Here is a 27,522-nt window from a genome sequence, read left to right as displayed (position 1 = left end):
TCTACCTCATAATAGTAGATCAACAGTTACCTTTAAGAGGCAATGTTTGTTCACAGCGCATGTGTGAGATGACATTGCCCAAGATATGCTTTGATTTCTCTGTCAGCTCAGTTTCACATGCACGCACATTGGCAAGCTCACTTGGTAACACCTCTCCAGAATCTATTTACAAGGTCTTGAATGTACAGGTAGTCAATTATAAATGACTGCCTGGCCTGCATTCCTTCCTGACATGACACGCACTCAGATTAGCCTGTAAATACCTATCTGACATCTGCTAAACTCTGCAGCATTTCAGATGGACTGGTGGAGGAGCCTGAGACAGAGGGGAAAGAGAGAGATGGAGGGAGAGAACGGGTTAGAGGTATGGATAGTGTGAGAAAGGAGAGAGAGGGAGGTATGGAGTGAGAAAGGAGAGAGAGGGAGGTATGGAGTGAGAAAGGAGAGAGAGGGAGGTATGGAGTGAGAAAGGAGAGAGAGGGAGGTATGGAGTGAGAAAGGAGAGAGAGGGAGGTATGGAGTGAGAAAGGAGAGAGAGGGAGGTATGGAGTGAGAAAGGAGAGAGAGGGAGGTATGGAGTGAGAAAGGAGAGAGAGGGAGGTATGGAGTGAGAAAGGAGAGAGAGGGAGGTATGGAGTGAGAAAGGAGAGAGAGGGAGGTATGGAGTGAGAAAGGAGAGAGAGGGAGGTATGGAGTGAGAAAGACGGAGAGAACTAGGGGCGTGGTCTTTCTGTAGCTACATGCACTGGTGTTTGTCTGGCGCAGTCTATCATGCCTGATTGTCATACCCTCATGGCTGGTAGCCTCATGTTTATTTGAAAGAGTCAAGCTGAAGTGTTGTTAATGGTGTTTGTGTTTGTGTTCGAAAGGCATGTCGTTCACACAGCTCTCTGCTCCAGGCCCTGCAATCATCGCTGAGATGAGATTTGGAATCCGCTGTGGGGTGTGTGTGTGGAATTGTGCTTGTGGAATCTGTCATGTTTGCCAGGGCTGGGTTTTGAGTCTGTCTTTCTGTTTGTCTGTCAGTCTGTGTGCTGACAGGCTTGAATCACGCTCTTCTGCTTCTAAGCCATCTGAACGTACAACGGCAACAAACCCCAACACACCAACAACCTGTTTACTTGGGGAATCGTGTTGGTTCGGCTGTGCTTTGGAAGTCACCCATTCCACACACTCTCATTAACGATACACTTTGGGCTGGTTCCCTAGACACAGATTAAGCTTAGTCCTGGACAAAACATAATTTTCTATGGAAAATAACAATTGAAGTGTGACAGACTAGGGTTCAAACCCGGGTCTCCTGCGAGCCACAAGACTGTGTTAGCCCGTTGAGCTAACACAGTCATCGAGGAGCTAACACAAGTCTTCAGGTCTCAGGCAAAGTTACTCAGCACTTGAGCGTGGTTAATTAGCCCACTGCACATCGTTGTGGTTTTTTGCTTATATCAATTGTCTTTGTATTGTGATAGGCCTACTCTTTCACCACGTTCCAGGCTGACTACATTGCAGTCGCCTGCCAGATCGCACAACACCTTGATAGGTGTTAAACATACTGTATCAGCTAACCACATGGTATGCTATAGCAATCTGATGCTTGACTGCACAGTCGATGATGTGGCACACAATCATTGGTTTCTGCGTGCAATGTGACTACAATAATCGTCCTGGAACGTGACCACTGTCATGCCCATGAATTTCAGTTTGTATTGGTGCGTTCCAGGCCAACTACATGCATAAGCATCAACAATGGTTATGCGCCACTTCATCGACTGCGCAGTCGGACATCAGATTGCTATATCACATGATGTGGTTAGCTGATATGTTATACACCTATCCAGTCGTTGTGAGATCTGGCATGTGTCTGCAATGTAGTCATCTATGACCACGGACATTGTGATATAGCAATCTCAGTGAGGATCTACCTGGATCCCTCAGAGTTAATGATAACCTCACAGTTAACCACAGCCTAGGGGAACAGGCCACCCCTCAGAGTTAATGATAACCTCACAGTTAACCCCAGCCTGGGGGAACAGGCCACCCCTCAGAGTTAATGATAACCTCACAGTTAACCCCAGCCTGGGGGAACAGGCCACCCCTCAGAGTTAATGATAACCTCACAGTTAACCCCAGCCTGGGGGAACAGGCCACCCCTCAGAGTTAATGATAACCTCACAGTTAACCCCAGCCTGGGGGAACAGCCCACCCCTCAGAGTTAATGATAACCTCACAGTTAACCCCAGCCTGGAGGAACAACCACCCCTCAGAGTTAATGATAACCTCACAGTTAACCCCAGCCTGGGGGAACAGGCCACCCCTCAGAGTTAATGATAACCTCACAGTTAACCCCAGCCTGGGGGAACAGGCCACCCCTCAGAGTTAATGATAACCTCACAGTTAACCCCAGCCTGGGGGAACAGGCCACCCCTCAGAGTTAATGATAACCTCACAGTTAACCCCAGCCTGGGGGAACAGGCCACCCCTCAGAGTTAATGATAACCTCACAGTTAACCCCAGCCTGGGGGAACAGGCCACCACTGCTTTTCTTCTCTCCCTCCCTGCTAGCTCATGTCATAATGGTGGGTGGAAGATTCCACCGTTTGAAAGCAAACAGATTCAGTACAGTAGTTACTAGTGTCAGGAGAATAAAGTCCTAGTAGGTTAAATACACTATAGCCAACTGAAAACACACACATCCATCTCCTGTGAAGTGTTATTGAATCCTCCCATAAACCCTGCTCACACTGAAACCCTTTTCACACTATTGTGCCATCTCCAATATTTTCCTCAGACCAAGTTTCGGCAACACCTTTCCTTTTTGACCACTGAATAACGTTCAATAGGTCAGCAGTGCTTTTTTTTTAACCATATTGCCTCATCTTGTCATCTCAGTGTGTTCGTGAAGGAAAAGAGAAAGGAAGAGGTAGCCATTTGTTCTTTCTGCAGACTCATCTCCCGGTACTCTAGGGTAAGTCCACCTTAATGAAAACAGACAAACGCCCATCTTGTCTTGTGTGAAGTGATAGTGTGGAAAGAGAGGGACATGCCTGCCAACTCTCCACACACAAATACTAACTCATGGACGTGCGTGCGCGCTCACACACACTCACACACCATCAGACTGAGAACTATGGGAGAGAGCCCAACTCAGCGCCTCCCTCACGTTCACCCGGATTCCTTCCGGAAAGGAAGGGCACACTGATGCTACTGGCACTAGGACAGGGCTCGGAGGACACCAATGAATGAGTGATACACACGTCTTCATGACTATATGTTTTGACAAGCAACGGAAACCTACAGTAGAGACAGATCTAACATATCCCTTTGTAAATCCAAACTGTAGACTAGATTGGAGAGTTTCCATTACAAAAACACAGGACAAGGATGTGTCTCAAACAATGGAACACTACAGTGAGGGAATAAAGTATATGATCCCCTGCTGATTTTGTACGTTTGCCCACTGACAAAGAAATGATCAGTCTATAATTGTAATGGTAGGTTTATTTGAACAGTGAGAGACAGAATAACAAAAAAATCCAGAAAAACGCATGTCAAAAATGTTATAAATTGATTAGCATTTTAATGAGGGAAATAAGTATTTGACCCCCTCTCAATCAGAAAGATTTCTGGCTCCCAGGTGTCTTTTATACAGGTAACGAGCTGAGATTAGGAACACACTCTTAAAGGGAGTGCTCCTAATCTCAGCTTGTTACCTGTATAAAAGACACCTGTCCACAGAAGCAATCAATCAATCAGATTCCAAACTCTCCACCATGGCCAAGTGGCTCAAGAAGAAGCACATTAAGGTCCTGGAGTGGCCTAGCCAGTCTCCAGACCTTAATCCCATAGAAAATCTGTGGAGGGAGCTGAAGGTTCGAGTTGCCAAACGTCAGCCTCGAAACCTTAATGACTTGGAGAAGATCTGCAAAGAGGAGTGGGACAAAATCCCTCCTGAGATGTGTGCAAACCTGGTGGCCAACTACAAGAAACGTCTGACCTCTGTGATTGCCAACAAGTACTAAGTCATGTTTTGCAGAGGGGTCAAATACTTATTTCCCTCATTAAAATGCAAATCAATTTATAACATTTTTGACATGCGTTTTTCTGGATTTTTTTGTTGTTATTCTGTCTCTCACTGTTCAAATAAACCTACCATTAAAATTATAGACTGATCATGTCTTTGTCAGTGGGCAAACGTACAAAATCAGCAGGGTATCAAACTCTTTTTTCCCTCACTGTATAACTTGTATGGAAATATATTTTTTATGTTCTTCTTGTACTTTAAGGTTGTGTGTTAATTATTTCTACACTATATTCTGTGACACAAAAATCTGCCCAGAAACATATCTTTGATTGGAAGCCACGTAACCAATAAAGATTTATTTTCACAAGCACAAAAATGTGTTAAACAAAAATAAATGGGTAACATTTACACAATTTTATACAGGTTCCTTAAACTCAATGTACAATTAACAGACTAAACTAAATACTGATAGTTAAATATGTTCTCACAATGCACACATTGATGACCTACACAAACATACACAAAAAACAACGTATACTGTGTAAAAGTAACACGAGTCAACATAAAAATCACATTATTTACAAAAACATCAATTATGAGATTTTTTTTTTAGCAAAAGGATTCCAGTTCTAGATTCTGTCCCATCAGTCGTTTACCAGAGACACGGTACACAATCTATCATGTAAAAGTTCCCTCGCTATAAAGTATTATTCAGTCTCTGTTAATAATCATAAAATATAATAATATAATAAAGTTATAAAGTAGAGCAGTGAGAGCCACAAGGATACACTAGACTAGTATAATATACTGTACTGCGTTGCTTTGACGGTATGGCGTTTTTTTCCCCTTTTTAGCAAGCTGGTGAGTTTTAGCCGTTAGCTTCGATGAAGTGCACTTAAGCATTGTAGCTTAGACACTTTTTCCGGTGAGTGAATTCATTTTTTACGTTTTCTTTTTATACACAGAATCCTTCTAGACTTCAGTAGGTTTTAGCCAGGGGTTATGAACATCACTACATATAGGTATAATTTAGGTCATAAGCTTAATGTAATACTAAGGGAAGAGCAGCAGCGACATACTGTATGATAATATGTATCGATGATATCAACATTGATCAGCGTGGTGAGTGTCTCTTGGCCTGGGGCAGTTTGGCAGAGTAGACTTCAAATGGAGTGCAAAGTGGATATTGGCAGCTTAAAAAGGTGCAATTTGTAATTTTCATTTCCCCCAAAAAAGTGCTGCCTGCCTCTGCAAGTGTTTGCAAATGGAAGGGGGGTGCCTGCATTGTTGAATTTTCTAGTCTTTGTATTTTTTACTGCTTCTTGGCATATTTTGTAGTACTTCAAGATGCCACTAGGGGAAATGAAAGATTACAGATTGCACCTTTAAATTCACAAGGCTTTGATAAAAGAGCTTATGAAAACAGCCATCATTTGAGTGAATTAAGACATTATTACAAAGGAAAAGGTCAGTACACCACTAGTAATGTACCGGTCTTCTATAGAACCAACTCTCCTCTCGTAAAGGAAAGAGGTATGTGTCAGAGAGATAAACTTGGCCTCAATGCCTTAAAACGTGTGTGTGGGTGTGTTTATGTGAGGGTGTGTGTATGTGTGTTATGACAAGTGCATCTGGACATTCACTGTGCTCTACTGCATGTGTGCGATAACAAACTCTCTGTGTGTGTGACGATGGGTAGCCATGAAGGACGGATGCACATCGTGTTCTGTTCCTTTCTCCACCATCAGTGGGTTCTAGTGGAAGAACAGAGCAGCGTTCCATTGATAGAACGTAAAAGGGTTCTACTCAACGGGTTCTACTCGGAGAAGGGAGGGAACATGCCCAGGTCAGCAAAGTCTTCGATGTTGTAGTTGGCTGTTCCTTGTGTTGGGTCTCCTGCCATCGGCAACATGTCCTACAGAGAGACAGACGGGGGAGGGAGAGAGAGAAAGGAAAGGTTAGACTTTCATGTGGAGCCATATCAGACAGCACTGTGTACACTGGGCTCAGGCCAGGAAAGGAGAGGAAATAAGCCATTGAAGCACAGTGTGTCCAAGGTGGCCTCTCTTCCTGGCTCCCATACACATGGATTACTGTAGGATATTGGCGCTCGGTGTTGGTGTGCGTGTTACCTGGAAGGATTAGAGTGTGTCTCTGTGTGTGTGTGTTACCTGGAACAGTGCTGTCTGGGAGGGGTTAGGGTGTGTCCCTGTGTTACCTGGAACAGTGCTGTCTGGGAGGGGTTAGGGAGTGTCTCTGTGTTACCTGGAACACCTCTGTCTGGGAGGGGTTAGGGAGTGTCCCTGTGTTACCTGGAACACCTCTGTCTGGGAGGGGTTAGGGAGTGTCCCTGTGTTACCTGGAACACCTCTGTCTGGGAGGGGTTAGGGAGTGTCTCTGTGTTACCTGGAACACCTCTGTCTGGGAGGGGTTAGGGAGTGTCCCTGTGTTACCTGGAACACCTCTGTCTGGGAGGGGTTAGGGAGTGTCCCTGTGTTACCTGGAACACCTCTGTCTGGGAGGGGTTAGGGAGTGTCCCTGTGTTACCTAGAACACCTCTGTCTGGGAGGGGTTAGGGAGTGTCCCTGTGTTACCTGGAACACCTCTGTCTGGGAGGGGTTAGGGAGTGTCCCTGTGTTACCTGGAACACCTCTGTCTGGGAGGGGTTAGGGAGTGTCCCTGTGTTACCTGGAACACCTCTGTCTGGGAGGGGTTAGGGAGTGTCCCTGTGTTACCTGGAACACCTCTGTCTGGGAGGGGTTAGGGAGTGTCCCTGTGTTACCTGGAACACCTCTGTCTGGGAGGGGTTAGGGAGTGTCTCTGTGTTACCTGGAACACCTCTGTCTGGGAGGGGTTAGGGAGTGTCCCTGTGTTACCTGGAACACCTCTGTCTGGGAGGGGTTAGGGAGTGTCCCTGTGTTACCTGGAACACCTCTGTCTGGGAGGGGTTAGGGAGTGTCCCTGTGTTACCTGGAACACCTCTGTCTGGGAGGGGTTAGGGAGTGTCCCTGTGTTACCTGGAACACCTCTGTCTGGGAGGGGTTAGGGTGTGTCTCTGTGTTACCTGGAACACCTTTGTCTGGGAGGGGTTAGGGAGTGTCCCTGTGTTACCTAGAACACCTCTGTCTGGGAGGGGTTAGGGAGTGTCCCTGTGTTACCTGGAACACCTCTGTCTGGGAGGGGTTAGGGAGTGTCCCTGTGTTACCTGGAACACCTCTGTCTGGGAGGGGTTAGGGAGTGTCCCTGTGTTACCTGGAACACCTCTGTCTGGGAGGGGGTGAGGTCGCCTGATATGGAAATGAGTCGCGGGAGAATTAAATTGAAATATATAATTCAACCAGAGAGTGCCCTTAGATCATGGGGAAAAGCTGCCCTTGACAGTTGCATAATGATTCAAGTGCAGCCTTTCGAGCTGTCATGTATGCTGCAGACAATGCATTCACAGTTCACTACGGAGGAGTTTTGGTTCCTGACTCAAAGGGAATACCCTGCAGTCTCCCTCAGAGCAATAAAACTCATGGTACCCTTCGCCAGCTCCTATCTGTGTGAAGCTAGATTGAGCAGTGCGCTCGTCTGCATTAAAACCAAATATTGATCCAGGTTGGATGTGACAGCAGAGATGAGGTGCTCACTGCTGACCACGGCCCCTGTCTTTGAGAAGCTCCAACGTGACATGCATCAAGCACACCCATCTCATTAGCGGTGGTGAGAAAATTGTGCCTTCAAGACAACTGGGAACTGTGAAAAAAAACTAGGTCAAACTAATTTGCAATTGACTGTCATAGCCCCACATTAAAAGTATGTGATGGTGAGTTGAGCCCCAAATAAAAAAGTAAACATTGGCTGTTAATTACATCATTTTTTTCACATGGTTGGGGTCGCGGACAAAAAAAGTTTGGGAACCCCTGTGTTAGGGTGTGTCTCTGAGTTACCTGGAACACCTCGGTCTGGGAGGGGTTGGGGTGCGAGTGTGGCTCTCCTCCCTGCTGGCTGTGGTGCTGGTTCTGCCACTGGGACCAGACCTCACTGGGCCGACCCTGGAACTGACCCCCACTCTGACTGCCCTCTCCTGACACATCTAGAGAGAGAGGAGGGGGGGGGGGGGGGGGAGAGAGAGAGAGGGGGGGAGGGAGAGAGGGAGGGGGGAGAGAGAGGGAGGGAGAGCGAGAGAGGGGGGGGGGAGAGAGAGGGAGGGGGGGGGAAGAGAGGGAGGGGGGGGGAAGGGGAGAGGGAGGGGGGGGGAAGGGGAGAGGGAGGGGGGGGGGAAAGAGGGAGGGGGGGGAAGAGGGAGGGGGGGGGGAAGAGGGATGGGGGGGGGGAAGAGGGATGGGGGGGGGGAGAGGGATGGGGGGGGGAAGAGGGATGGGGGGAAGAGGGAGGGGGGGGAAGAGGGATGGGGGGGGAAGAGGGATGGGGGGGGAAGAGGGAGGGGGGGGGAAGAGGGAGGGGGGGAGAGGGAGAGGGGGAGGGGGGAGAGAGAGGGAGGGGGAGGGGGGAGAGAGAGAGGGAGGGGGAGGGGGGAGAGAGGGGGAGGGGGGAGAGAGGGGGGGAGAGAGGGGGAGGGGGAGGGGGGAGAGAGGGGGAGGGGGAGGGGGGGAGAGAGAGGGAGGGAGGGAGGGAGAGAGAGAGAGAGAGAGAGAGGGAGGGAGAGAGAGGGAGGGAGAGAGAGAGGGAGGGAGAGAGAGAGAGAGAGAGAGAGAGGGAGGGAGAGAGGGAGGGAGAGAGGGAGGGAGGGAGAGAGGGAGGGAGGGAGAGAGAGGGAGGGAGGGAGAGAGAGGGAGGGAGGGGGAGAGAGAGGGAGGGAGGGGGAGAGAGAGGGAGGGAGGGGGAGAGAGAGGGAGGGAGGGGGAGAGAGAGAGAGGGAGGGGGAGAGAGAGAGAGGGAGGGGGAGAGAGAGGGGGAGAGAGAGAGAGAGGGGGAGAGAGAGAGAGAGGGGGAGAGGGGAAGAGAGAGAGGGAGGGAAGAGAGGGGGAGGGAGGGAAGAGAGAGGGAGGGGGAGGGAGGGAGAGAGGGGGAGGGAGGGAGAGAGGGGGAGGGAGGGAGAGAGGGGGAGAGAGGGAGAGAGGGGGAGGGAGGGAGAGAGGGAGAGAGGGGGAGGGAGAGAGGGGGAGGGAGGGAGAGAGGGGGAGGGAGGGAGAGAGGGGGAGGGAGGGAGAGAGGGGGAGGGAGGGAGAGAGGGAGAGAGGGGGAGGGAGAGAGGGAGAGAGGGGGAGGGAGAGAGGGAGGGAGGGAGAGAGGGGGAGGGAGGGAGGGAGGGAGGGACAGCGAGAGAGAGCGAGAGGGAGGGAGGAGGAGAGACCGTGAGCAGTCGGCAGATACATTGCATAAGTGTGAGGTGACCCTTCACCACCCTTGGTGTTCAGACAGGATATAGTCATCCATGTTCTCTGTTCCCTACAGGCCCAACACTAATACATATCTACATCCCAAATGGCACCCTGTCCCCTATATAGTGCTATATATAGAAGGCTCTGGTCAAATGTATTGCACTATGTAGGGAATAGTACATGTCTCGCTCAGGGGAGAGGTTAGAGATGCAGTTAGGAATGTTTCAGGAGAGCTGGACGCAAGCACAAACACGCTGGTCTGCATTCATGTATGTAGGCATGTACTTTATCAGGCACACAAACACACACACCTCCCTATCCCATAAAACGCCTACATGCCACGACGGGGGAAAGTTATGCAGTAGTTAGTAAGGCTGTAAAACCATCATAAACAGCTTTGAAGTCTTGACCTGACTAGACAATAAATCCTTATCTGAGAGAAGCTGAGGGAGCGCCACGCACCGTTGGCTTCCTAGTGCGTGTGTGTGTGTGTGTGTGTTTCTGTACCGCTAATGTGTCAGAGCCATTGTAACGAGGACATCCTACTCATAAATCCATTGATTTGCTGAGTGTGCCCAAGGTCTCTGATATTTCACGTAGGTGTTCCTAACGAACAATAATGTGTCTGTGTAGGATACATCATGAGTCACCAGTGAACAATGCACAAAGCCATAGGCCTAGGAGTGCATCCCAAATGGCACCCTATTCCCTATATAGTGCTCTACTTTTGACCAGAGCCCTATAAAGTGCACCATATAGGGAATAGGGTGCCATCTGGGACACACAGAAGGAATAATCCACAGGCAGAACTCATACTAGGTAATACATTGAGGTATGAGGTATTGGGGATATCTAAGCTACATGTTCCTCCTAGCTGGAATATTAAAAACAGGGAGATATCTAAGTTACATGTTCCTCCTAGCTGGAATAATATTAAAAACAGGGAGATATCTAAGTTACATGTTCCTCCTAGCTGGAATATTAAAAACAGGGAGATATCTAAGTTATGTTCCTCCTAGCTGGAATATTAAAAACAGGGAGATATCTAAGCTACATGTTCCTCCTAGCTGGAATATTAAAAACAGGGAGATATCTAAGTTACATGTTCCTCCTAGCTGGAATATTAAAAACAGGGAGATATCTAAGTTACATGTTCCTCCTAGCTGGAATATTAAAAACAGGGAGATATCTAAGCTACATGTTCCTCCTAGCTGGGATATTAAAGACGGGGAGATATCTAAGTTACATGTTCCTCCTAGCTGGAATATTAAAAACAGGGAGATATCTAAGCTACATGTTCCTCCTAGCTGGGATATTAAAAACAGGGAGATATCTAAGTTACATGTTCCTCCTAGCTGGAATAATATTAAAAACAGGGAGATATCTAAGTTACATGTTCCTCCTAGCTGGAATATTAAAAACAGGGAGATATCTAAGTTACATGTTCCTCCTAGCTGGAATATTAAAAACAGGGAGATATCTAAGTTACATGTTCCTCCTAGCTGGAATATTAAAAACAGGGAGATATCTAAGCTACATGTTCCTCCTAGCTGGAATATTAAAGACAGGGAGATATCTAAGTTACATGTTCCTCCTAGCTGGAATATTAAAAACAGGGAGATATCTAAGTTACATGTTCCTCCTAGCTGGAATATTAAAGACAGGGAGATATCTAAATTACATGTTCCTTCTAGCTGGAATATTAAAAACAGGGAGATATCTAAGCTACATGTTCCTCCTAGCTGGAATATTAAAAACAGGGAGATATCTAAGTTACATGTTCCTCCTAGCTGGAATATTAAAAACAGGGAGATATCTAAGTTACATGTTCCTCCTAGCTGGAATATTAAAGACAGGGAGATATCTAAGCTACATGCTCCTCCTAGCTGGAATATTAAAAACAGGGAGATATCTAAGTTACATGTTCCTCCTAGCTGGAATATTAAAGACAGGGAGATATCTAAGTTACATGTTCCTCCTAGCTGGAATATTAAAAACAGGGAGATATCTAAGTTACATGTTCCTCCTAGCTGGAATATTAAAAACAGGGAGATATCTAAGTTACATGTTCCTCCTAGCTGGAATATTAAAAACAGGGAGATATCTAAGTTACATGTTCCTCCTAGCTAGAATATTAAAGACAGGGAGATATCTAAGTTACATGGACGTATGTGCACACACACAGAGCGTTGAGGATTGGCCTGGTTGTGTCCCACTGTGTTGACGTCACCCACAGAGCGTTGAGGATTGGCCTGGTTGTGTCCCACTGTGTTGACGTCACCCACAGAGCGTTGAGGATTGGCCTGGTTGTGTCCCACTGTGATGACCTCACACACAGAGCATTGCTGAGCGGCCTGGTTGTGTCCCACTGTGATGACCTCACTCACAGAGCATTGAGGAGCGGCCTGGTTGTGTCCCACTGTGATGACCACAAACACCCTCACTCTCAGATGTGAGAGACACAGCAGCAGTCGCTCCACTTCATTTCCTCTCTCCTCTATACAGACAGACACATACTGAGCCAGACAGACAGATAGACAGACCGACACACAGGGAGACAAATACTTTCTGGTGCGCTAACACACTGCATGACACACCCTGTAGGGGGATGCTTTCAGAGTTATGTTCTTCTGTCTGTGTGTGTGTGAGATGGGTGGGGGTCGCTCCACATTAAACAGAAGCAGATTGATAAGCTCTACAATATCATATCCCCTAGCATAACTCATATCCTGCTGCTGAGAGGGATAACCATAAACACACTCACATGACCTCAGCACATGGAACCTTGACAGTTTAGTGCCGTAAATAATGGAGGGAGGGAGGGAGGAATGCGAGCAGAAATAAAGGAGGAGAGGAACAATTAGTCAGGAGAACGGAGGGATGTTTGTTTGTTTATAGAATGGAAACAAATCTGTAAATGACTACAATAAAGGGAAATGACAAAACACACAACGACAGAGGAAGTCAGAGGTGCTGAGAAACAGATCAGCTGTAACTCACTTCTATTCCTTAGTATCTCTCCTCACCTCTGTCTCTGCACCAAGACTAGCCCGGAGGAGAGAGGGAGAAATAAAGAGAGAAGGAGAAAGAGAGAGGGAGAGTGTGTGTTAGAAAGAGACAGAAGGAGAGCGAGAGAGCGAGAGAGCGAGAGAGAGAGAGAGAGAGAGAGAGAGAGAGAGAGAGAGAGAGAGAGAGAGAGAGAGAAAAGAGAGAGCTAGTCCATTAGTGTAAAGATTGTCAATTAAAAGCTCATCAGATGGTCATGGCTAGACCAGACCTCCATTCCCCCCAGCTGAGAGATGAAGAAAAAGAGAAGAGAGAGAGAGAGAGAGAGTACACAGAGAGAGAGAGTACACAGAGAGAGAGAGAGAACAGAGAGAGAGAGAGAGAGAACAGAGAGAGAACAGAGAGAGAGAACAGAGAGAGAGAACAGAGAGAGAACAGAGAGAGAGAACAGAGAGAGAGAACAGAGAGAGAGAGAGAGAGAGAGAGAGAGAACAGAGAGAGAGAGAGAGAGAGAGAGAGAGATAGAAAAGAGAGAGAGAGAGAGAGAGAACAGAGAGAGAGAGAGAGAGAACAGAGAGAGAGAGAGAGAGAACAGAGAGAGAGAACAGAGAGAGAGAACAGAGGAGAGAGAAACGGGGAGAAAGAGAGAGAGAAAGGACAGAGGAGAGAGAAACAGAGAGAGGGAGAGAGATCTATGACGTCCTGAGATGTGCCACTACTACTAATGCATTCTAATACACTATTTAAATGCACAAGCTAGATGTTCTGCTCCAACAGTAAAGTATGGCATGGACAGTTTTTGGACGACTGAGGGGGGGTTTCGAAAGTGCTGCCGTCTGTTCTTTTCCATTTCCTAAGTCTCATACGTAACTACAGCAACATCTGTCATAAAAAACAGTCTACTTTCCTCCTATAGCTGCCGAATATCTTGTGTGGATTCCATTCCCCTTGGTTGGACTGCAAGGCAACCCCAGCATACAGTCCGTTTAGCTTTGACCTTTTACCTCTACCCTGTGAATGACTTGTCCAAGAGAGATAGTCAGTGCACAGCCCGCATGGAGAGGTTTAGGTATGTTACCAGGTTTCCTTTATGGAGATGCTACATTGCTAAAACATGACCCGACTTTACATAACATATCCCAAAAGACATGGACGTACACTGTACTGTCAATATTTCCCTTCCAAAATCACCCAAAAGGATATATTTAAAATATTTTCACATTCCTGTGTGTGTGTGTGTGTGTGTTTGCGTGCGCGCGCACATGGTTGGGTAACTTCATTTGGCGTGCCTGGGATCCTCTCACCCGATCTGATGTCATGGGGTGAAAGGGGTAATGGCTGTGTGTCGATGTGTGTTAAATGTATGGAAAACAGATTTTGCCAGCGAAGCGTTAAGAGGAGAGAAACATGACATCAATGAAAACCCACTGCTGTCCCACAGGAACGTTTGAATGTCAGACAGTGTGTGCGAGAGTGTGCGCGTGTGTGTGTCTGTGCTCACGTATGTGTGTGAGTGTGTGTGTGGTAAGCTGGTATGTCACTATAGAAAAGTGTAGACAGTTTGATGATACGGGCCGACACCTGTGAAGTAGCAAAAAAACATGCCTTTCAGCAGATGTACTGCTCACACATGAACATACACACGTTCAACCAAGCCTCTACCACACAGACACATGCTATGAGAGCAAGAACAAACATTTCAAATTCCTACTCTTTTCAGGCTTTTCAAGAGAACAGATTCCCAGTGGCTTTTCATGAGAGCTGATTCCCAGTGGCCAATCATGAAAGATACAGGCTGTCCCATGCTTTGGGTTCAACTCATCAGAGAAGAGTCAGGTGTGCTAGTGCTAGGCAGGAACAAAAGCCTGCACCAAAACCTGTAGGTTAGGACTCGGGTTTGGTTAAGTAAGTGAAGTTTCACAAAATGTCCAAGGTTTCCAGAAATCCCGATTGGAAGGTTCCCGGAATCAAGAGGGAATAAGCAGGAACTCTGAGAACTATCCAACCAGGATTTCTGGAAAATTTGGGAATGTACGGAACATTACTGGAATTTTGCAACCCTAGCAGGGTGTGTGTGTATATAAGTATATATATATATATATATATATATATATATATATATATATATATATATATATATACACACACACACACACTCAGCAAAAAAAGAAATGTCCTCTCACTGTCAACTGCGTTTATTTTCAGCAAACTCAACATGTGTAAATATTTTTATGAACATAACAACATTCAACAACTGAGACATTAACTGAACAAGTTCCACAGACATGTGACTTGCAGAAATTGAATAATGTGTCCCTGAACAAAGGGGGGGGGGGGGGGTCAGGATCTGCATTAAGTACTGCAGTGCATGGACTGCACCAGATTTGCCAGTTCTTGCTGTGAGATGTTACCCCACTCTTTCACCAAGGCACCTGCAAGTTCCTGGACATTTCTGGGGGGAATGGCCCTAGCCCTCACCCTCCGATCCAACAGGTCCCAGACGTGCTCAATGGGATTGAGATCCGGGCTCTTCGCTGGCCATGGCAGAACACTGACATTCCTGTCTTGCAGGAAATCACGCACAGAACGAGCAGTATGGCTGGTTGCATTGTCATACTGGAGGGTCATGTCAGGATGAGCCTGCAGGAAGGGTACCACATGAGGGAGGATGTCTTCCCTGTAACGCACAGCGTTGAGATTGCCTGCAATGACAACAAGCTCAGTCTGATGATGCTGTGACACACCGCCCCAGACCATGACGGACCCTCCACATCCAAATCGATCCCGCTCCAGAGTACAGGCCTCGGTGTAACGCTCATTCCTTCGACGATAAACGCAAATCCGACCATCACCCCTGGTGAGACAAAACCGAGACTCGTCAGTGAAGAGCACTTTTTGCCAGTCCTGTCTGGTCCAGCGACGGTGGGTTTGTGCCCATAGGAGACGTTGTTGCCGGTGATGTCTGGTGAGGACCTGCCTTACAACAGGCCTAAAAGCCCTCAGTCCAGCCTCTCTCAGCCTATTGCGGACAGTCTGAGCACTGATGGAGGGATTGTGCATTCCTGGTGTAACTCAGGCAGTTGTTGTTGTCATCCTGTACCTGTCCCGCAGGTGTGATGTTTGGATGTACCGATCCTGTGCAGGTGTTGATACACGTGGTCTGCCACTGCGAGGACGATCAGCTGTCTGTCCTGTCTCCCTGTAGCGCTGTCTTAGGCGTCTCACAGTACTGACATAGCAATTTATTGCCCTGGCCACATCTGCAGTCCTCATGCCTCCTTGCAGCATGCCTAAGGCACGTTCACGCAGATGAGCAGGGACCCTGGGCATCTTTCTTTTGGTGTATTTCAGAGTCAGTAGAAAGGCCTCTTTAGTGTCCTAAATTGTCATAACTGTGACCTTAATTGCCTACCGTCTGTAAGCTGTTAGTGTCTTAACGACCGTTCCACAGGTGCATGTTCATTAATTGTTTATGGTTCACTGAACAAGCAATGGAAACAGTGTTTAAACCCTTCACAATGAAGATCTGTGAAGTTATTTGAGAACGAAACAAACATTGATGGAATGCTTTGCTGTGATTGGCTGGTGCTTACCGAAAGCCGTGCTGCGGTTGGCCAGTCCAGAGTAGGCGTTGCCGCTGGGCGATGAGGTGGCCGGGGAGGACAGGGGGCTGTAGGAAGACGGGTCTCCTTGGTAACTGTGGCCGGAGCCTATCCCAAACGGACTGGACTGGGCCTTAGTGGACTGGATCGAGAGAGAGAGAAAGAAAGAAAGAAAAGAGAGTGTGTGTGTATTACTAGACTAGCAGAGAGACGCGTGTGTGTGTGTGTGTGTGTGTGTGTGTGTGTGTGTGTGAGTGTGAGAGACTGGTATAGGGTGAGGAGAAGACAGATGAGCTGCTCAAGATCATATGCTCAACACACTACCCTTAGCATGCATGTTGTGTGGTCTGATATGCAGATCAGAGAACACACACACACACACACACACCATCTATCCATAATCAGGCTCTGCTGATGCGATTCACTAAAGTGAGAAGAGAGAGCTCTGCATAGCGAAAAGAGAATCTGCATAGCGACCACAAACGCATTTCATTAGAACTACTACTGATGCTTTTGGCTAGCAGTAGAGGATTCCTGTTGTAAACCAAAGGAGAGATGACTACATTCTGTAGCTATGGGAGTCAGTTTGTGATCAAGTGTGTCGTCTGCCTGACTGGAAAACACCTAGAACACCTAGGCATTAGATCTGGAATGGAACCAGTCTCCACGTCTGGATTGATTCTACAGATATTTGTTCAGTTTCAGATTTCTGGATTCTATCTGGCTCTACACACAACGCAAACCACCTCTGCTACATGTTCAGGCCTGTGTGTGTGTGTGTGTGTGTGTGTGTGTGTGTGTGACCTGGCCAGAGAAGGGGGGGTCTGTTGCTAGTCCTGTGTGTGTGTGACCTGGCCAGAGAAGGGGGGTCTGTTGCTAGTCCTGTGTGTGTGTGACCTGGCCAGAGAAGGGGGGTCTGTTGCTAGTCCTGTGTGTGTGTGACCTAGCCAGAGAAGGGGGGTCTGTTGCTAGTCCTGTGTGTGTGTGACCTGGCCAGAGAAGGGGGGTCTGTTGCTAGTCCTGTGTGTGTGTGACCTGGCCAGAGAAGGGGGGTCTGTTGCTAGTCCTGTGTGTGTGTGACCTGGCCAGAGAAGGGGGGTCTGTTGCTAGTCCTGTGTGTGTGTGACCTAGCCAGAGAAGGGGGGTCTGTTGCTAGTCCTGTGTGTGTGTGACCTAGCCAGAGAAGGGGGGTCTGTTGCTAGTCCTGTGTGTGTGTGACCTAGCCAGAGAAGGGGGGTCTGTTGCTAGTCCTGTGTGTGTGTGACCTGGCCAGAGAAGGGGGGTCTGTTGCTTGTCCTGTGTGTGTGTTTTTTACCTGACCAGAGAAGGGGGGTCTGTTGCCGGTCCAGGTCACCTGTCCTGGGTTGAGCTGTCTGGAGATCTGAGCTAGGTTCTGATTGGACGATCCCGACGGCTGGATTTCATTAACCCCCGGGACATGGATCACTGAAGAGCTGTAACACACACACACAGAGAGAGAGACAGCATTCCAAGTTAATGTGTGACATGTGAGCCTTTATATAGGCCCCTGCAGACAGTCATATTTAATTTATACTTTAACAAAACAACACATTTAACTGTTCACATCTGTCAACTCTAGTCTGCTCAATTGTTTAACCATCACCTGCGGCCCTGTCTTTCCCCACGGCTTTCAACTTTAAACACACACACCAATGTGCATGCACGCACACACACACACACAGGGCACACACACACACACAGGGCACACACACACACACAGGGCACACACACACACACAGGGCACACACACACACACACACACACACACACACACACACACACACACACACACACACACACACACACAGGGCACACACACACACAGGGCACACACACACACACACACACACACACACACACACACACACACACACAGGGCACACACACACACACACACACAGGGCACACACACACACACACACACACACACACACACACACACACAGGGCACACACACACACAGGGCACACACACACACACACAGGGCACACACACACACACACACACACAGGGCACACACACACACACAGGGCACACACACACACACACAGGGCACACACACACACACACACAGGGCACACACACACACACAGGGCACACACACACACACACAGGGCACACACACACACACACAGGGCACACACACACACAGGGCACACACACACACACAGGGCACACACACACACACACACACACACAGGGCACACACACACACACACACACAGGGCACACACACACACAGGGCACACACACACACACACACACACACAGGGCACACACACACACACACACACACAGGGCACACACACACACAGGGCACACACACAGACAGTCAGACGCACCCACCCACACACAGAGAGGTGTACCTGAAGCTCTTGGCAGAGTGTCCGGGCTGGAAGGGAGAGTTCTGGGAGTAGAGCTGCTGACCTCCCGCCGTAGACGAAGGAACCATCATCTTCTTCTCGCCAGCTAGAACCACACAATACACACACTGTTTAGAGAGAGAGCGAGGGAGAGAGTGACAGAGAGGGGAGAAAGTCACACAGACAGAGAGACAGAAACAGAAACCGAGAGAGAGAGAGAGAGAGAGAGAGAGAGAGAGAGAGAGAGAGAGAGAGAGAGAGAAAGAGAGACATTCAGAGAGAGAGACAGATAAAGAGACATTCATTAACTCCAGAGTGGCGCAGTGGTCTAAGGCACTGCGATGCAGTGCTAGCTGTGCCACTAGAGATCCTGGTTCGAATCCAGGCTCTGTCGTAGCCGGCCGCAACCGGGAGACCCATGGGGCGGCGCACAATTGGCCCAGCATTGTCCAGGATAGGGGAGGGAATGGCCGGCAGGGATGTAGCTCAGTTGGTAGAGCATGGCATTTGCAACGCCAGGGTTGTGGGTTCGTTTCCCACGGGGGGCCAGTATAAAAAATAAAATTATGAAAAATAATAATGTATGCACTGGATAAGAGCGTCTGCTAAATGACTAAAATGTAAAATGTAATTCAGAGGGAGAGATAAAGAGACATTCAGAGAGAGAGAGAGACAGATAAAGAGACATTCAGAGAGAGAGAGAGACAGATAAAGAGACATTCAGAGAGAGACAGATAAAGAGACATTCAGAGAGAGAGAGAGAGCGAGAGAGAGACATTCAGAGAGAGAGAGACAGAAAATACACCACACAGTCAGAGATAGAAAGAGGGAGGGAATGGAGAGAGAGAGGAGAAACTGCAGTCCTGATTGAGTTGTGGGGAGGTTGTTTTACATTTCTCCCCTGGATGAAAGACCACCACCACAACCAACTGCCTACCATGGGCCTTACGACAAACACTGGCTGATTAATGCTTGCTTATCTAAACACACACACACACACGTAACAAGACAAGTAGAGGTGAGAATATAACTAGATAGCGTACAGCCAGAGATGCCGGAGTACATGTCAGCGAAGCGCGGGTCTCTCTCCTGTGAGAACATGGTGTCCGTCTTGTCAATGTTCTTGCCCGCCTCGTGAACCCCTCCTCCCACACTGGGAACGGGCACCTGGAGGGAGCGGGGAGGGAAGAACAACTTCATTTAATAACACTACCTTTATTTATACAAGGGTGTGAGTATATCCCTCTTGCTGATGTACAGTCAACAGCTAGAGGAGAGCGAGTGGGAAGGACATCTTCACTTAATGAAACCCAAGTAACTGTTGGGTTGGGCTCAATTCCATTTGAATTCAGTCAGTTCAGGAGGTGAACTGAAATTCCAATTCCAAAAGTTTTTTTCCTCATAGACAAGCATTGAGGAAGAATTTGGTTTCAAATGGAATTGACCCCAAGCCTGTTATACAGTTGAGCCCTTTTAAAATGTCCAATGCAGCCATTTCTGGGCAACAATTAATTACATGACTGTAATTGTTTTCAATTAAAATGGTCAATAAGAAACAAAAATAGCTTCTTAGCAAAGAGACATTTCTCAAGCAAGAATTTTGCTAGGACTGTCTGGGAGTGGTCTGAGTGGGGAGGGGAAAACTGAAAACTAGCTGTTATTGGCAGAGAGGTTTGGAAATCTTTATTATTGGTCTATTAACTAATTTACCGCCTGGTGAAGTCACCAGTCAGGCCAAAACTCCATCCCACCAAAACAGGGTGAAATTTCAGGTGGTCTTTTCAAATAGCTCTTAACCTAAAAGGGCATTATCATAATTTTCACAATTTCAAGAGGGATATACTCACAGTATTATTCCAACCTCATAGTATGTTAATACACTGCTCAAAAAAATAAAGGGAACACTTAAACAACACAATGTAACTCCAAGTCAATCACACTTCTGTGAAATCAAACTGTCCACTTAGGAAGCAACACTGATTGACAATACATTTCACATGCTGTTGTGCAAATGGAATAGACAACAGGTGGAAATTATAGGCAATTAGCAAGACACCCCCAATAAAGGACTGGTTTTGCAGTTGGTGACCACAGACCACTTCTCAGTTCCTATGCTTCCTGGCTGATGTTTTGGTCACTTTTGAATGCTGGCGGTGCTTTCACTCTAGTGGTAGCATGAGACGGAGTCTACAACCCACACAAGTGGCTCAGGTAGTGCAGCTCATCCAGGATGGCACATCAATGCGAGCTGTGGCAAGAAGGTTTGCTGTGTCTGTCAGCGTAGTGTCCAGAGCATGGAGGCGCTACCAGGAGACAGGCCAGTACTTCAGGAGACGTGGAGGAGGCCGTAGGAGGGCAACAACCCAGCAGCAGGACCGCTACCTCCGCCTTTGTGCAAGGAGGAGCAGGAGGAGCACTGCCAGAGCCCTGCAAAATGACCTCCAGCAGGCCACAAATGTGCATGTGTCTGCTCAAACGGTCAGAAACAGACTCCATGAGGGTGGTATGAGGGCCCGACGTCCACAGGTGGGGGTTGTGCTTACAGCCCAACACCGTGCAGGACGTTTGGCATTTGCCAGAGAACACCAAGATTGGCAAATTCGCCACTGGCGCCCTGTGCTCTTCACAGATGAAAGCAGGTTCACACTGAGCACGTGACAGAGTCTGGAGACGCCGTGGAGAACGTTCTGCTGCCTGCAACATCCTCCAGCATGACCGGTTTGGCGGTGGGTCAGTCATGGTGTGGGGTGGCATTTCTTTGGGGGGCCGCACAGCCCTCCATGTGCTCGCCAGAGGTAGCCTGACTGCCATTAGGTACCGAGATGAGATCCTCAGACCCCTTGTGAGACCATATGCTGGTGCGGTTGGCCCTGGGTTCCTCCTAATGCAAGACAATGCTAGACCTCATGTGGCTGGAGTGTGTCAGCAGTTCCTGCAAGAGGAAGGCATTGATGCTATGGACTGGCCCACCTGTTCCCCAGACCTGAATCCAATTGAGCACATCTGGGACATCATGTCTCGCTCCATCCACCAACGCCACGTTGCACCACAGACTGTCCAGGAGTTGGCGGATGCTTTAGTCCAGGTCTGGGAGGAGATCCCTCAGGAGACCATCCGCCACCTCATCAGGAGCATGCCCAGGCGTTGTAGGGAGGTCATACAGGCACGTGGAGGCCAAACACACTACTGAGCCTCATTTTGACTTGTTTAAGGACATTACATCAAAGGACATTGGATCAGCCTGTAGTGTGGTTTTCCACTTTAATTTTGAGGGTGACTCCAAATCCAGACCTCCATGGGTTGATAAATTTGATTTCCATTGATAATTTTTGTGTAATTTTGTTTTCAGCACATTCAACTATGTAAAGAAAAAAGTATTTAATAAGATTATTTCATTCATTCAGATCTAGGATGTGTTATTTTAGTGTTCCCTTTATTTTTTTGAGCAGTGTATATATAAAACAGAGGAAAATCACATTTTTGACTGCACTGAGCCTTTAATGATATACATGCAACAGCTTCAAAGTCTGTCTAGCATGAAAAGCCAGGGGTATGGATAGGTAATGGGGCTACACTGGGTACAGTGGGTATAGGGCATATTTTATATTATGAACAGGCAGGTATAAGGGCAGCTATAGGGGTCCTGTGGGTAATATGAACAGGCAGGTATAAGGGCTGATATAGGGGTCCTGTGTTATACCTGTGATAGATCATATGCTGTCAGGCCGTCTCTCTGATGGACCTCCAGCTCTGCCTGCTGCTGCTGTTGGAGCTGCCTGGAGAACACACACAATGACAACACATTAATACACAATCACACAATACCATCACTACAACACAATACCAGCACTAACACAATACCAGCACTACAACACAATACCAGCACTACAACACAATACCAGCACTACAACACAATACCTGCACTACAACACAATACCAGCACTACAACACAATACCAGCACTACAACATAATACCAGCACTACAACACAATACCAGCACTACAACACAATACCAGCACAAATACCAGCACTACAACACAATACCAGCACTATAACACAATACCAGCACTATCACACAATACCATCACTACAACACAATACCAGCACTATAACACAATACCAGCACTATAACACAATACCAGCACTATCACACAATACCAGCACTGTCACACAATACCAGCACTACAACACAATACCAGCACTATCACACAATACCAGCACTATAATACACTATAACACAATACCAGAACTATTACACAATACCAGCACTATAACACAATACCAGCACTATAACACAATACCAGCACAAATACCAGCACTACAACACAATACCAGAACTATTACACAATACCAGCACTATAACACAATACCAGCACTATAACACAATACCAGCACTATAACACAATACCAGCACTATAACACAATACCAGCACTATCACACAATACCAGCACTACAACACAATACCAGCACTATAACACAATACCAGCACTATAACACAATACCAGCACTGTCACACAATACCAGCACTACAACACAATACCAGCACTATAACACAATACCAGCACTATAACACAATACCAGCACTGTCACACAATACCAGCACTACAACACAATACCAGCACTATAACACAATACCAGCACTATAACACAATACCAGCACTATAACACAATACCAGCACTGTCACACAATACCAGCACTACAACACAATACCAGCACTATCACACAATACCAGCACTATAATACACTATAACACAATACCAGAACTATTACACAATACCAGCACTATAACACAATACCAGCACTGTCACACAATACCAGCACTATAACACAATACCAGCACTACAACACAATACCAGCACTACAACACAATACCAGCACAAATACCAGCACTACAACACAATACCAGCACTATAACACAATACCAGCACTATCACACAATACCATCACTACAACACAATACCAGCACTATAACACAATACCAGCACTATAACACAATACCAGCACTACAACACAATACCAGCACTATAACACAATACCAGCACTATAACACAATACCAGCACTATCACACAATACCAGCACTACAACACAATACCAGCACTATAACACAATACCAGCACTATAACACAATACCATCACTATAACACTATACCAGCACTATCACACAAAACCAGCACTACAACACAATACCAGCACTATAACACAATACCAGCACTATAACACAATACCATCACTATAACACTATACCAGCACTATCACACAAAACCAGCACTACAACACTATACCAGCACTATAACACAATACCAGCACTATCACACAAAACCATCACTATAACACTATACCAGCACTATAACACTATACCAGCACTATCACACAAAACCAGCACTACAACACAATACCAGCACTATAACACAATACCAGCACTACAACACAATACCAGCACTATAACACAATACCAGCACTATCACACAATACCAGCACTACAACACAATACCAGCACTATAACACAATACCAGCACTACAACACAATACCAGCACTATAACACAATACCAGCACTATAACACAATACCAGCACTATAACACAATACCAGCACTACAACACAATACCAGCACTATAACACAATACCAGCACTATAACACAATACCAGCACTACAACACAATACCAGCACTATAACACAATACCATCACTATAACACAATACCAGCACTATAACACTATACCAGCACTATCACACAAAACCAGCACTATAACACACTAGACATGCTTGGAGAACACACACAATGACAAAAAATGTATACACAATGACACCATACCAGCACTGTAACACAATACCATCACTGCAACACAATACCATCACTATAACACTAGAGATGCCTGGAGAACACACGCAATAACAACACACTCATACACAATACCCTCACTTTGATAAGTTTCCACTTTAGATTGTATTATTAGTAACAGATGGACAAGTTATTGATACACAATACCAAAAGACCAGCATCCAAATAGCACAACTGGCACCCTAACGGCTGTAGAACAAATGTTAACATTGACTGACTGGACCAGTACAAGAAAAACCTACAGTGAGGGAAAAAAGTATTTGATCCCCTGCTGATTTTGTACGTTTTCCCACTGACAAATAAATGATCAGTCTATAATTGTAATGGTAGGTTTATTTGTTACAGTGAGAGACAGAATAACAACACAAAAAACGCATGTCAAAAATGTTATAAATTGATTTGAATTTTAATGAAGGTAATAAGTATTTGACCCCCTCTCAATCAGAAAGATTTCTGGCTCCCATGCGCCTTTTATACAGGTAACGAGCTGAGATTAGGAGCACACTTAAAGGGAGTGCTCCTAATCTCAGTTTGTTACCTGTATAAAAGACACCTGTCCACAGAAGCAATCAATCAATCAGATTCCAAACGCTCCACCATGGCCAAAACCAAAGAGCTCTCCAAGGATGTCAGGGACAAGATTGTAGACCTACACAAGGCTGGAATGGGCTACAAGACCATCGCCAAGCAGCTTGGTGAGAAGGTGACAACAGTTGGTGCGATTATTCGTAAATTGAAGAAACACAAAATAACTGTCAATCTCCCTCGGCCTGGGGCTCCATGCAAGATCTCACCTCGTGGAGTTGCAATGATCATGAGAATGGTGAGGAATCAGCCCAGAACTACACGGGAGGATCTTGTCAATGATCTCAAGGCAGCTGGGACCATAGTCACCAAGAAAACAATTGGTAACACACCACGCCGTGAAGGACTGAAATCCTGCAGCGCCCGCAAGGTCCCCCTGCTCAAGAAAGCACATTAAACATGCCCGTCTGAAGTTTGCCAATGAACATCTGAATGATTCAGAGGAGAACTGGGTGAAAGTGTTGTGGTCAGATGAGACCAAAATCGAGCTCTTTGGCATCAACTCAACTCGCCGTGTTTGGAGGAGGAGGAATGCTGCCTATGACCCCAAGAACACCATCCCCACCGTCAAACATGGAGGTGGAAACATTGTGCTTTGGGGGTGTTTTTCTGCTAAGGGGCCAGGACAACTTCACCGCATCAAAGGGACGATGGACGGGGCCATGTACCGTCAAATCTTGGGTGAGAACCTCCTTCCCTCAGCCAGGGCATTGAAAATGGGTCGTGGATGGGTATTCCAGCATGACAATGACCCAAAACACACGGCCAAGGCAACAAAGGAGTGGCTCAAGAAGAAGCACATTAAGGTCCTGGAGTGCCCTAGCCAGTCTCCAGACCTTAATCCCATAGAAAATCTGTGGAGGGAGCTGAAGGTTCGAGTTGCCAAACGTCAGGCTCGAAACCTTAATGACTTGGAGAAGATCTGCAAAGAGGAGTGGGACAAAATCCCTCCTGAGATGTGTGCAAACCTGGTGGCCAACTACAAGAAACGTCTGACCTCTGTGATTGCCAACAAGGGTTTTGCCACCAAGTACTAAGTTATGTTTTGCAAAGGGGTCAAATACTTATTTCTCTCATTAAAATGCAAATCAATTTATAACATTTTTGACATGCGTTTTTCTGGATTTTTTTGTTGTTATTCTGTCTCTCACTGTTCAAATAAACCTCCCATAAAAATTTTAGACTGATCATGTCTTTGTCAGTGGGCAAACGTACAAAATCAGCAGGGGATCATATACTTTTTTCCCTCACTGTAAGGGTGCATTGTGTACTATTAAATACAGACTACAAGCTGGTCTGTACATCTGTGCTGTAGGTGTTTTTTTCTTCTCTCTCTCTCTCTCTCTCTCTCTCTCTCTCTCTCTCCCTCCCTCCCCCCTGTACACTGGAAAACAACAGATTCTAATTCGGTACTCTCAAAAACAAGCCTTTTTTTTAGCGTAGGGGAATGGTTATGTTATGAACAACATCAGCTGTGTCCCAAATGGTACCCTATTCCCTTTATAGTGCCCTATGGTCCCTGGTCAAAAGTAGTGCACTCTTAAGGTGCCATCTGGGACACATTCATTGTTGCAGAGTCAGTATATTGTGAATGGCTAAACGAGAAGAGCAACACCTGCACGCAAACAAATATTTAGAATAGTCAATGTGGTGGCAATAAGATGTTCTTAACTCAAAACCATTTCTGGACAGAATGTCTCCGGTCAGCTCTTACGCACCATTAGTAAGCTGGCAACAGAATGACTTTATTTCTCACACACAAACAGGCAGATTAACTTTACACAAACACACACTCTTGTGCCTCGAATCCATTTGTTGTTGGAAAATTGCACCACAGCAGCACAATCTAATTCAGGCCCTTAATTTCAAAAGCCTTGGAGTGATTTCCTGCTAAGTTCTTTTCTGGAGCATCCAACCCTGACATTTCCTGTTTCTTTCTTTCTGGGTAAACTGTTTTTCTTCTTCTGCCATGAGAAGTAGGCAGCACTCTCTCTCTCTCTGAGGAGATGCGATGAGGAGAGGAGATGAGGAGGCCACTAGACTACAGAGGACCAGTTGGGTTTGAGACAGACCGAGACAGACAGACCTCAGGAATTTGACAGCTCATCTCTCTGTCTCTTTTTGCTTTCTCTCTCTCCAAGTACATCACAACCTTCCTCTTTCCCTGCCTCAAATAAATTCCTGAATGTCAAAGAGAGCGAGCAAGAGAGAGAGAGCGAGAGATGGAAACACGTGTGTTAACAACATGAAAGCATCCCCTGGCAGTGTACATAGACTGGTGCTGTGCTGAACTTAGTGACCCTGGCCGCCACAGCCTATAAGAGCCTAGCGTCTGACAAGAGACCTAATGGGAGTAACTAGAATATATTATGGCCAGAGCGCCAGTGTGTGTATGTGTATACTGTATGCCAGTGTGTGTGTCTACCCATGTGTTTGTGTCCAGATCAAAAACACCTGTCACTAGGAATAAAGAGCTTCCGTTAAGGAAAACAAACTACTCTAAAACCCCATTATGTCAAGTGCTGCTTAGTGGTCCTCTCAAAGAGACACTTGTGAGTGAGAGAGAGATAGAGAGAGGGAGGAGTAGAGGAAAAAAGGAGGTAGAGATGTAGGGGGGAGGAGGGGGGAGCACAGAGGGGTCACCTGGACTGAGAGAGGACAAAGATGGATAACACTTGGCCAGGAAAACTCCAGAGGATATTTGAACTTCTGAAGAATGTGCAAAAATACGTCCAGCCAAGCCGACTCCAAGTTT

At 46.8% G+C, this 27,522-nt stretch overlaps 1 protein-coding gene across 1 annotated transcript in view; it reads right to left on the bottom strand.

Annotated features, from left to right (window-relative positions):
- Positions 1-4,362: 4,362 nt before the first annotated feature.
- The window catches only part of LOC311116453 (aryl hydrocarbon receptor nuclear translocator 2-like), an 86,691-nt gene continuing 63,531 nt past the window's right edge, over positions 4,363-27,522 (bottom strand). Inside the window, exons 13-19 of the mRNA XM_084191536.1 lie at positions 22,041-22,116; positions 19,384-19,507; positions 18,344-18,446; positions 17,272-17,410; positions 15,948-16,098; positions 7,954-8,099; positions 4,363-5,936 (exon numbers count right to left, since the gene is read on the bottom strand). Of these exons, the coding sequence (XP_084047662.1) occupies positions 5,838-5,936; positions 7,954-8,099; positions 15,948-16,098; positions 17,272-17,410; positions 18,344-18,446; positions 19,384-19,507; positions 22,041-22,116 (838 nt within the window). The 3' untranslated portion in view covers positions 4,363-5,837. The remainder of the gene's footprint in view (positions 5,937-7,953; positions 8,100-15,947; positions 16,099-17,271; positions 17,411-18,343; positions 18,447-19,383; positions 19,508-22,040; positions 22,117-27,522) is intronic.

This window comes from Coregonus lavaretus (genome assembly GCF_964263955.1).
Source record: "Coregonus lavaretus genome assembly, contig: HAP1_SCAFFOLD_1264, whole genome shotgun sequence".
In the NCBI taxonomy this organism is placed as follows: domain Eukaryota; kingdom Metazoa; phylum Chordata; class Actinopteri; order Salmoniformes; family Salmonidae; genus Coregonus; species Coregonus lavaretus.
This window is presented reverse-complemented; position numbering and strand designations above follow the sequence as displayed.